The sequence below is a fragment of the Lissotriton vulgaris genome, chromosome 6 (assembly GCF_964263255.1).
Source record: "Lissotriton vulgaris chromosome 6, aLisVul1.2, whole genome shotgun sequence".
Taxonomy (NCBI): domain Eukaryota; kingdom Metazoa; phylum Chordata; class Amphibia; order Caudata; family Salamandridae; genus Lissotriton; species Lissotriton vulgaris.
In genome coordinates this window covers 762,039,369-762,052,120 of record NC_141694.1, presented here as the reverse complement: position 1 = coordinate 762,052,120, position 12,752 = coordinate 762,039,369, and the positions used below count along the sequence as shown (strand labels likewise).

Sequence of the window (12,752 nt, the reverse complement as noted above, 5' to 3'; positions counted from 1 at the left end):
CGGGAGAGGTCCAGTGGTGTTGCCGGGATTGCTGCCTCGCCCTAAGAACAAGAATCTTAGTCAAAAGCTTGTCCTCTTGGGGCTGGTACTTGCAAAGTGGTGGATAGCCATCTCGTGGATGGGTAGCCGACCGCCCAGTATTTCACAGTGAGTGCGGGATGTGCAGGAACGGGCGACTGCTGAGGTGATGTAGAAGCCTGGAAGGCTATGCTGGCTGAGCTGGTAAACGGGGAAGCAGACGGAGCAGATAGTGACAGAGAGGAGGGAACATACGCTCAGGAGGGGAGGCCAACAGTACAGAGGAGTTGAGGGAGGCAGGGTAGCATAGTTCGCCTGGGCAGGGATCAAAAGGAGTGGAGGAGCTCGGTGCATTGAGTTACATCATAAGGGATCGCACACCAGACATGGTCTGGGGGGGTGTTGTGGGAGGAGGGATTGAGGGGTTGGGTGGTTGATCCATAGCCCAGAAGCTTAAGAGCATGGGCCTTAGTGAGGATCCGCTGGATTATCCAGGTATGAGGCATCATGCATAAGATACAGGTGGGGGAGAACTTTGTTTTAAGACTGAATTTACTGTTGATGTACTTGGGCTAAGGCCTGTTGTATATGGAGTTTGGACAATCAGTAATGTATGCCCATGATTTAGTACATGACAATATCAGTGATGTTTGTTTGGGAAAAAGTCGATAAAGATATCTAAAAAAACAAGTCAGTAACACACTGTAAATTAAACTGTGCTCACCCTCTGATAGATTGATACAGAGCAGTCAGTCTTAACTAATAGGCAATGTGTAAAGTATTTGTGCACACACATGCAGTTACACAGTAGAAACACCACAAAAGGACTCCACACTGATTTAGGGAATATTGTTATGAGTAGATCAAGACCAAAATTACACAAATCCAATATGCAGAAGTCAAGGTATGAATTTTCAAATATTAAGTGTCAAAATAGGGCTCAGAGGCAAATAGTACTTAAAGAGTTAATTTGTCATTCTGGACTGGGATCAAGCCAAGAGATCAGGCCTTCCGTGACTGATGGCTACAGGACCCACTTAGGACTTGCTGACCACCAGTACCTTAATCCTTGTTGCAGCACGAGATGTGTTGATAATATTCACGCAGTTGGGGTGCTGCACTGGATTCCTCCACGTAACTGCAGCGATGTGTCGGTTCTGAGTGCAGCAGTTCCGAAGGCGATGCTCCAGGTTAATCCATGCTGTAGAAGCTATGGGTCGATTTTCTCCACTCAATGAGTTAGTTCCCAAAGTGGTGGTTCTGAAGGTTATGCGATGGTTCTGAGTGTGAGGCACTACAGTCCCGTCCCTGCTCAGCGTTGATGCATTGAGCGTGATCTCACAGCAGGCAATGCACTGGTTCCTATCTGCGCAACAGTGTCGATCAGGTTCTGGCAGTTGCAGCACTTTTACACTCACTTCCAAGGGCCCTGTACTGCGTTGACACCCATTGTCAGTGCAGGACTTACGGCAAGCCCAGATGTGAGTCCCGTGCTCTCCATGCCACTGGAGTCAATCTATCCTGGCTGATGTGGAGTGGAACCCTGAAAGCGGTCCTAGGATGCATGTTCCAGTCCAGGGAGAACCTGGCCTGGCAGTTCAGGTTGGACTGTTCCCATTGGGTGCAGGATCAAGACTGATTTGCATATGACTTTGTTCAAACTGGAAAGGCATGGGGAGCCAAAAAACGATGGATTTAAGCCCAAATCGCTGTACTGGGGTGAATGTATGACCTTGTTCTGCATTCTGTCCATCAATTGTTCTTTTTAACTTTCTAAAAGTGGCATTTTCCGAATTACAATTTAAAAGTCGACTTCCCCATAAGTTGTGTTTTTAAATTGTGATTCCAAGGGCTACAAATTTGGGCAATCCCATCTTTTCGAAATTGGAAATTACACTTATAAAATGTAATAAGATGATGCTACGCCCACTAATAGCCCCCACTCGGCGGCAGAGATATCCAAACTGCTAAGAATACCTGACATATCCATCGACGACCTTTCTAAACTATGCAGACAGGTCAAGTCTGGTTCTCCAGCAGACCCCATGCGTCCGTCCAAATTCCTGGAGTCACTTGACTTCTTCCTCCCCCCGCTTGCCAAAATACTCAATCTCTCCTTTTCATCAGCGGTGGTCCCCACTTGCTGGAAATCTGCTTGGGTGTCACCCATCATCAAAAAACCCACATTGGACCCCAATAAACCCGAAAACTTCCGGCCTATTTCACTGTTCCCCTGGACGTCAAAACTGGCCGAGGCTCATGTCAACAAAATACTATCCCACCACATGCAGCAAAACCATGTCCTGGACCCTTCCCAAAACGGCTTCAGACCAGGTCACAGCACTGAGTCGGCTCTGCTAACCACTACGGAGCACCTTCGAGGTATCCTAGACGCCGGTCAAAGTGCCGCGCTGATCCTGCTGGATCTCAGCGCGGCCTTTGACACGGTCTCACACAACATCTTGCTGAAACGACTTAAGGCCATTGGGATTGACGAACTAGCACTTGAATGGTTCCAGTCTTTCCTAAAAGACAGGTCCTTTCAAGTTTCAGCCCCTCCCTACATCTCTCAATCCCATTCCATCGGACAAGGGGTCCCTCAGGGGTCGGCGCTTAGCCCATCCCTTTTTAATCTATACGTCCAGCCTCTCGCAGTGGTGGCAAAAGAGTGGGACCTTACGCTGGTGTCGTATGCTGACGACACACAGCTGGTCATCACACTCTCAGAAGGTCCATCACCTTCGGCAACCAAATTCAGAAATGGCCTCGCAGCAGTAGCACAGTGGATGACACTCAACTGCTTGCAGCTTAATGCCGGGAAAACGGAGGTCCTCCTCCTGGGAAAAAACCCCACCCTTTGGAACAATCATTGGTGGCCCTCTGTACTTGGCCCCACCCCCGTGCCAAAAGATGTCGTCAAAAATCTAGGTGTCTGGCTCGACCCCTCACTGAACTTTCAGTCCCACACGAAAAAAGTGGCAGCCACGTGTGTGGGTCTCATGAGGAGCCTCAACCCCATACTTGGATTCTTTGACTCCAAAACCCGCCAACTCATTATACAATCTATGATTCTTGCCCGGCTGGACTACGCCAATGTCCTACTCTTGGGGGCTAACAAAGCTGAACTTGCAAGACTGCAGCGTATCCAGAACTCGGCCGCCAGAGCAGTGGTTGGTCTCCCACGTAGGTGCTCTGCCAGAGCCACCATCCGCAATTTGCACTGGCTGCCAATTGAATCTCGGATCCATTTTAAAACTCTGACCATGGCATTTAAAATTCTCAACGCCGATGGTCCTGAACTCCTGCGCCCGCTTTTGGTACCTTACACTCCCCAGCGCAATTTACGCTCACTGGGACAACACCTCGTGATGGTCCCCCGAACTAAGCTCTGTAGAAAGGGTGGACGTTCCTTCAAAGTCCTAGGGGCTAAGCTATGGAACTCCCTTCCTCCACACATCCGTACCCAAACCAATCTGATCGCTTTCCGTAAACAACTCAAAACCCATCTCTTCTCTGTCATCTAATTCCTCTGTTGGTTCCCCCCTCCCCTCAGGTACTGGTTAGGTTAGCGCCGGGACGCTCCGTTGCTGGGGCAGCTGTTTGCGCTTTAACAAATAAATAACATAACATAACATAAGGTGATCCCAATGTTATGCTATAGGCAAGATAGGTTTTGTAGTAGTGAAAAATGAATTTAAGAGCATTTCACGACCAGGACATGTCAAACTTGAAAGTACATGTCCTACTTTTTAAATACAGTGTACTCTGCCTCTGGGCTGTCCAGGACCTACCCTAAGGCTGAACTATATGTAATAAAAAGGAAGGTTTGGACCTGGCAAGTAGGTTAACTTGCCAGGTCGACGTGGCAGTTTAAATCTGCACATACAGACTTTGCAGTGGCAGGCTTTAGACGTGTTTAAATGACTACTTCAGTGGGTGGCACAATTAGTGCTGTAAGCCCACTAGTAACATTTGATTTACAGACCCTGGGTAAATGTAGTGCACTTTACTAAGGACCTCTAAGGAAATAAAATATGCCAATTGTGGATAAACCAATGCTTTATAACATAACACACTATATTTGGGGTCGGGTCAGAGGCCAACAATTATTTAAAGACTCTACGGGATAGACAGCTCCTCATAGGACTCTCAAAATTACAACAAATATCCCAAAGTCTGGTAAATAGGATCACAAATACTCCTAGTCCAAGACTCAAATGAAATATACAAGGAATATACAAAAATTATATGGATTCCGATCACTCAGTGACATGCTTCATCATCTGGGTCTCCTTTTACAGGTCTTCAACTCCACCCTAATGATGGAGGAGCCCAAGGATGTTTTCAAGTATCAAAAAAACGATGTGAGCAATTATGTAAACAGAGTGTATGGGAAAGTGCAGTGCAAATAGAAATGTGAACTCTAAAATTGAGGCGTAATCAGGCCCAGAATTTATTATTGTCTGATACGGTCAAAGATTAAAAACAGTGCAAAGGAACAGTTTCAACAGATAGCTGTCCATAACAAATCAATCGGTCAACATGTTTCAGCATGAATCAGGCAAAAGTCCACCTGATGCTTTCTTCAGGACCTAATTAATGTTAAACGGCTTGGATGACCGTCAGAGGTACCAACGGCCAGAGCGGTGCCTCCTTTATCCTGAGTTGTTGCCAGGTGGGGTGAGGTATTTTCTCCACATGTTTTAGATTTTCCAAAAAGACATTAGAATTGAGAGCTGTGAGAACAAAACTGTGAAGCTAGATCGATTTTCCAAAAAGACATTAGAATTGAGAGCTGTGAGAACAAAACTGTGAAGCTAGATCGTTCCACAGTGTATCCTTTGTTGGCACTTTATCACATTTGCATATCACTTCATGTTGCAGTAGCACTAACATTAATTAGGTCCTGAAGAAAGCATCAGGTGGACTTTTGCCTGATTCATGCTGAAACATGTTGACCGATTGTCATAGGTGTTATCCATTCTGTTAGGTGTGACAATAAGTATTTTGCCAAATGTTTGCCCTCATCATCTAAAAGCGCAATTTGGGGACAATTGGCTGTATCTTTCATGCTACCTTTTTCATGAACTAATCGTATTGTCAATCCTTGCCATAAGGCTGGTATCTCACCGGACAGCAATGCATGATGTTTTTAGTGTTCTGCTTCATCACGTAGGATTCTGCAAAATCAACAACAGGGCTTGGGAATATATAAACTATATATGTCTAATTTAGAACTACTTGTCAAAGCAATGTTCTCCATTCGCACACTGCTAAAAATCTCTTCATGTAGCAATTGCAGGTAAAGGTTTGAAACAGAATGCTGAAGTTTTAGTAAGGTTCGGTGCTTCTAATGTAGATTACTATATGGAAGGCAAAAAGAAAACAAATGCATTAGGTCAATATTCCTTGTATGTATGACTTTTTCTGTGGGAGTAAAAGTGAAATAAATGCCCATATGACCTATGAGAACATAGCCCATATAACATTTCTATGACTATTAACCGAGACTGAGTTATTCCAGTCAGTTCTTTTAAATAATTTTACTTTCTAATAACTGTCAACATGTCACTACGTTGATCCAGTGTCAGACGACTCAAGTAGTGAAATAAACACAACTTTCACATATTTTCTTTCTCTGAGGTGATAAGTATCTCAATAGATTTGTGGGAGCGGCCCAGTGGAGTTAAAGAGGGATAAACAATCACCGAAAATGACTTCAGAGATGCAAAAAAAGGCAGACATGTTTCTCACTTCTTCAGCTATTCAAATGCTTGCAGAGCAGACTCTGCAACATTACAACAGCACCATTCCTCCAAAATCAGACTATCAACATGAAGGTCCAATGCTAGGCAGCCATCATCATCAAATAAGTTCACTAAACAGATTACTTAGCAATGACGTCAGTGTTGAAGTTAATTTTGCATTCAAATATTGGCTTTATTGTGAGTTAGTAAGTGTGTAAGGTGTGTGTGAGTGGGGGGGCAGGAAAATCAGAAGGTAAGTATGAGGGTGCATGATTGTCTGCGTACATTGGATTTTTGTCAAGGTGGATAATATGGGGATCTGATAGACCAAGATGAGCAATCAGACGTTTGGTCAGTAGTCACTGGGGTAGTCTTGTGTATTTATATGAGTGATGTCATTGGCATGGCATATACGATTTATTCTATTAATAGTGTTACTTATTATGTCACCCATGATTTTATATATGAGGTCACAAACAGTATTGGGGGAAGTTTAGATAGCCTAGTTAAATTTAAAAGGCTGTGAAAACACAAGGTAATGCATCAAATGTTGTGAAATATAATGAGATCCTATACTATTAAAATTAAATGGTGGCTGTCCTTTTTTATTTCACTCTAGGTTTGATTTTGTGAGTGCCACGCAAGCTCTATCTATGATGTATACAATTGAAAAAATCAATAATTCAACCTTGCTTCCGGGAATCAAATTGGGATATGAAATTTATGATACATGTTCGGATGTTTCAAAAGCGATTGATGGGGCAATGAGAATAATCACTGAATCTAATTCTTCAAATGAGAACAGCACAAATACAGTTTGCAGGAAATATGAGCCAGTTGTGAAAGCTGTTGTGGGCGAGAGATATTCAGAAATTTCAGCTTCAATTGCTCAGCTCTTCAGTCTTTATTTAATACCACAGGTAAGAACATCACACTGTATTAAATTTAGAAGTGCAAGGGTTGTTTCCTCTTCTTGTTATGATCGAGCCAAAACATATGCTCTTCTAGGACAACCTGTATGACATGGATAGCAAGCTATGTCATGGAGGGTGTGTGGCCGGGACAATGTTGCTTTTGCTTTGAGCGAACATGGTAAGTGTTGTGATGACCATCGAGATGTGGTTATCGTGTTATCAGACACAGCACTTGGCAATGTGATGTGTGAGGGTATGTTAGAGATAGACTTGCATACTATAATTATAATAAAGACTAACCAGCTTTGTCATAGATGCAGAGTGATGCTGTACACCTGTACACCAAAACAGTGGATGATCTGGGAAGGCCAGTTGATTCATACTGTGACATGCGCTGATCAGAGATGTTACCAAAAGGGCAAGAATGGGACATAAGCAGTAGCCAAGCACAATTTTATGTATGTATATATTTCTTAAAGGCAAACTACGAGTCTGTTTTCTAATGCACTGCATTTGTAGTTTTCACACATGATCAATCACATGCACTGCTTAAAAATGGTGGATTGTTGACAAAACATTGTTGGTGAACAAGCCTGCTGATTCAGGTGATACGCGTCCGACACTGCCGCTGATTAAAACCTGTGATGAACTGTCAAGACGTGGCGTCGTCATTTCCTTATGTGTTAAGGAGTGTGCCTTCGATATATATATATATATATATATATATATATATATATATATATATATATATATATATATATATATATATATATATATACACATGCAGCAGGACAAACCGGGATATCGACAAGCAGCACAGAATACACATTCCAATTGCAACTCATGCTAAATAACAGACTCTGGGTCAGTTCCTCAAGTGTTAAAACGAACATAGGTCCCAAAGTTAGTAATGCAAGAACAACAAAGTAATTGCCGATGGACCACCCCAGCACTCAAGTGCAACACAAATATATCGTGCAAGTAGAGCCGCTGTACAAAGAAAGACATCTTATTCTCATGCACACATAATTCTAGTCACACCAGAAGGAGACCTATCCTGATAACTTGTCATAATATGACTCCATACACATACTCCCAAGATCGACATTGCATGGGATATCAATAATATTAAAGTAAGAAATGTATCCTATCACCAGTGACTTTCACTCACATTTGTAGCACTAGAAAGATGTCTTCTTGTCAAGAAAATGTAAAGAGGTAGTCACAACCACTAAGGGGAGAAAAGACAGACAAAAGGCCTAGATAAGAAGGCTCTATCCCAAAAATCAGAGTGATGGTGATACTTAAGAAGGTTGTCCATATATCTAAAAAAAATATTAAAGGTTACCTATAACTTTAACAATCCCAAATCTAAAGAATGGTAGACCAGCATTAATTTCTATTTTCATGCTGGCCCCAATAATACCAGATCAGAAAGGAGTGGGTTTCAGACCAGATGCTTTACCGAGCTACCAAAGAGAAATCAGAAAAAAAGCAGAAACAATCAGAGTCAATAACAGTATGGAAGGCATACCTAGTACCCACACTCATGTACTACATTATCTTAGGACTCTAGCTTTAAATTTTTATTATAAAAACATATGCTGCTAGTCTTGCTTGAACCCGGTCTAATGGAAAAGACTCAGAGTTGCTGGCCTGTTAAAACCAATCAGAAAGGATTTTAGAAAGGATCTGAAGAAGGAAGGTTGTGAGGACATAGGATACAGGGGGCCTACAGCATAACTGATGGTACAGGACGCAATAAGCCCCTCCACACATCCTTTAAGATTACCTAACAGACACCTAACAGTCCCCAGTTCGAATTCCTAACATGCTGGTAAGCTGTAGTAACTCTAACACAGTAGTACTCATTAAAGATAAAGATTAAAACATGAGCATATAATGAAAAGTTACCTCAATGGTGTTTTCTATCTTTCCAACGTCCGTTGTGATGGAGCCTGTCAAACAACGGTCCTAGTCCCACAGAGACATCCCCATATCTTGGAATAATCTGTTGAGATAACAAACAAATACTGAAAAAGCCCGTCTTTCTTCCTACGATGACAGCTGGTTGCCAAGTATGACTATCTGGTGCTCCACGCCAACCAAAACCCAAACCCATATGGCTGATAGCAGCAGACATGAGTGTTCTGTTCACACGGTCGAGCTCCAGCCGTGGCTGTGAATGTGTAACGGCTAATCGGCTAGGCCACAAATGGTGCATGCAAAAGAAGCACACGGACACGTAGTAGTGGGGTAATGACGAACTAACTCGGCAACGCCCCAAGTTCCTTTATTTTAAGGCTCAGGTCCCCATGTCACAGTTGTGACTATCAGGACCTTGGTGTGAACAGGGAGTTGCAGAAACACCCTCTATTGGGTGACCACATGAGCCTGACTCATCAGGACCCACCTAACATTCCTCCTAAACCAACGAAAAAAACAAAAACACCAAAACACAGCACCAGAGAACAATAACTAAAAATACATTTTCACTTCACCAACTTTGTTCAGTACACTACAGAGTTCTTCAAATGAGACGACCTGGCTGGACAGGGTTGAAGTTGGTATCTATCTGCACCTCCTCGTTGAACACCAACCTCAGGCCTCTGGGATTCTTCCGGGCTAGGCAACATGTCTCTCTCTGCCAACCCACATGGTGACCCCTCTGGTAGACAGGCATTTCTCCTTCCACACGGTGAAGGCCTCAGACTTGGAGACTCAAGACTGCCAAATCTTCCACAAGCTCTGGACTCATCATCCAACATCGATTCTGGCTCACTCAGGATCTGAGGACCCCCGATTGGCTGCTGACAGGAGTCTGTCAAGATTTGAACAAGTATACATTCCTGGTTATGGTCGCTCCATCCTTCATCGCAGTGATCCTGGTCCCCCGCACTTTCTGGGCTGTCCAGGGCTCAAGTTCAAAAGGCAGACTAAACTTCCCCTGAGGTATCAATTCCTCACCATAACAGTATACCCCACTTTTAAGTAGCTCTGCCTAGCCCCATGCTTCCTGGTCACTTGTTCATTTCTCAGCCTATTTTTCTGTAGCATTTTCACCACCTGCTCTCGTTTGGCTGACACAACTTCAAGGCACAGAATTTCATCTCAAACTGGACGGTTCATGAACAAAGACATGGGACTAACTTGGGTGGTGGAGTGAGGGTTTATCCGATACTCTCGTAGGAAAACATAAAGAGCACACCCCTGCATTCCTGATGGTCTTGTTAAGAGTGTGCATGAAGTGCTCTGCCTCTCTGTTGGCTTGAGGCCATCGGGTTGTGACCTTTCAGCGATGAATGCCCCTAGATCGTAAATCGTCTTCAAATTCTTGGCTTGAGAAAAGAGGCCATCATCAGTGCCCAGTTCTTTAAACAATCCATGTGTAGCCATGAATTTCTTGAAATGAGGAATGGTCTGGCTGGCGATGATAGACTCCAGTATTTTAACCTCAGGATATTTCAAGAAATCATCAATACCCACAAGCATATGATGCCCGTCGGGGAGACTTCTGAAATCTGCACTGGCTTGATGCCAAGGAAAAGGTGGAATAACTTCAGTAATGATGGGCACCGGCAGAACTGCAGGACCTGTTGCTTGAAAAATTGAGCACCGGCGCACCACTTGTTCCACAAGGCCAACCAGACTGGGGAACCATACCTTGCGTCTTAGTCTGGACTTCATCTTGATGACTATCTGATAGGCTAAATGCACCAGATCAACTGCCCTTTGTTGCAAACATCCTCAAATCACCAGTCTATGACCTCTTATCAGGCAACCTTCTGGAGATATTATCAACTCATTCTTCACATTGTCTAGAGACAGCAGTGCTGATCTCACCTCCTAAGTGAGATAGATGGTTTTGTCTTTCAGGGTGTTCCACTTTCCTGTTCTCACAGCAGGAATGCAGAGTTGTATGCATTCATCCGTTTTTGGTGGCTTCCATGATTTCCTCCAATGAGATAGGGAGGGGCCTGGACCTTTCCACCACCAGACGGACATATTCCTCCACCTCCTCTGGATTCATTTCCTTGATCTTGGTGGCAGGATGGGCATGCCTAGAGAGATAGTCTGCGGGGTTTTGAGTTCCTAGATGGAAAACCACTGTGAAGTGATTGTCTTGCAGAATCCATTTCTCAATTCGAGGTGGAGGTTTAGATGACGACCCCATGAACAATAAAATAAGAGGCTTGTGATCTGTGTACTCCAGGCTGTCCATAAAGGTAGAAATGAAAATGGAGGCAACCCAGTGGATAGTAATGGCCTCCTTTTTCAATATATGAATATCAGTGTTGTGTCATCGTCAGCGCTCGTCTGGCACATGCCACCAGGGCCCATTCCCCGTTGCCCTGCCGTTGAGAGAGAACCACTCCAAGTCCGGTGGGGCTTGCATCAACTGATAGCTCGGATTCCTTGGCTGGGTAAAAATAGACTAAGGTGGTGTCTGCTGAAAGGGCATATTTCATGGTCTGAAAAGTGTTCTCCTGTTCCAGTCCCCAGTTCCATTCAATATTATTTTTGACCAACGCCCTCAGCGGAACAGTAGGGTCGTTAAGGTTGCAGATGAACCGGTCACAGTAGTTCACTATCTCTAAAAAGCTTCTTACTCCGGTTACGTTGGTGGGGGCAGGGGCTGCTTGGATATCCTGGACGTTGAGGGGGTCTGGTGACACCCCTTTTTGAGAGAAATGGTAGCCAAAAACATGTTTCCTTTTTAAGGAAGTCACACTTTCTCTATGGAGCTTTAATCCATTGAAATACAGCCTTTTGTCAGTCAAAATGCTCCTCCAATGTGGGGACGTGAACAAGAATGTCATCACTGACATTGAACACCCCTCCGAGGCCGGAAAGTACTCCCCTGATTGTGTCCTGGAAGATCTATGCAGCACTGGAGAGTCCAAAACTGAGGCACTTGTACCTTCTTTATCCCACATGAGTGGAAAAAGTGATGATGACCCGGGAGACTGGATCCAGCATCAATTGATGATATCTGGCAGTTAGATCAATCTTGGAGAACAATTTCAAACCACTGACCTCATCCACTATATCATCAACTGCAGGGGTGATGTGTCATTCTCGCTTTATGGCAAGGTTGGGAAGACGCATGTCTACGCAGATTCAAACCTCAACTGGTTGCTTGGGTTTGAGGGCAACCACATTCGGAGACACACAGGGAGTCAGGCTATCAACCTTTGTAACGATATCAGCCTGTTCCAGTTTGACGATTTCCTACTCCACCTTCAGCCAAAGGTGGAAAGCCACCTTTTGGTGTCGTAAAGCCACTAGTCGAATTGACTCGTCAATGTGAAGCTTTATCAGCCGATCTTTCAAACTGCCTATGCCTTCAAATAGCGGTGCAAACTGGGTCATCAAGTCATCCACACTTTCTTGATGCACGCTGAGTGCAAATGCAACCAGCTGGAGGGGTTCGGCTGTACGGCAACTCAGCAACATACCTTGGCCTCCTTTCGTGACGTACACTTTGTTCCTAGTTGATCGAGACCCATGCGCAACTTCTGCTGTGAACACTCCCGCCAGGGGGCGTGGATTGTGGATCCATAGGCATAGACTTTGGTTGTAGTGTGGCTCAGGACCTGTGGGATGGGCAAAGTGAGCATAATTGACTGTGCCATTATAATGATGGATGCTCTTGTGTCGATCAGTGCTTGCACTCAGTGGCCCTCGACCATGATGCTACACTTTGGAATGGGTTTTTGCAGATACCCCTCCCCCCCGGTTGCATGGCATGGATGACGTGAACATCTCCTTCAACATCATCATCGTCCATGTCTCCTTCCTCTCCGGGAATGTCATTGGTATACACCTTGTTAATCGACTTCGGTCTAGGATTCTTTGATGGCGTTGCAGAGCAGCAGAGTTTTGCAAAATGATTCATCTTGTTGCAATTTGAACATCTTTTCCCATATGTAGTACAAGAACCCTTGTGCAGGAATGGACAGTTTCTTGCACAAAAGCAATCACTAGAGGCGGGTTCCTCTTTCTATGTATGCTGCTGAATGCAGCCCACATAGAATGAGAAAAAACAAAGAGAAATAATGTTATTTTTCCT

General features: G+C 44.2%; 1 protein-coding gene across 2 annotated transcripts in view; it reads left to right on the top strand.

The window, feature by feature from the left end:
• Window positions 1-12,752, top strand: part of LOC147707951 (G protein-coupled receptor family C group 6 member A-like) — a 451,952-nt gene that overhangs the window by 219,376 nt on the left and 219,824 nt on the right. For both annotated transcript variants that reach the window (XM_086926749.1, XM_086926748.1), the window contains exon 2: window positions 6,385-6,685. In XM_086926749.1, the coding sequence (XP_086782875.1) occupies window positions 6,385-6,685 (301 nt within the window). The remainder of the gene's footprint in view (window positions 1-6,384; window positions 6,686-12,752) is intronic.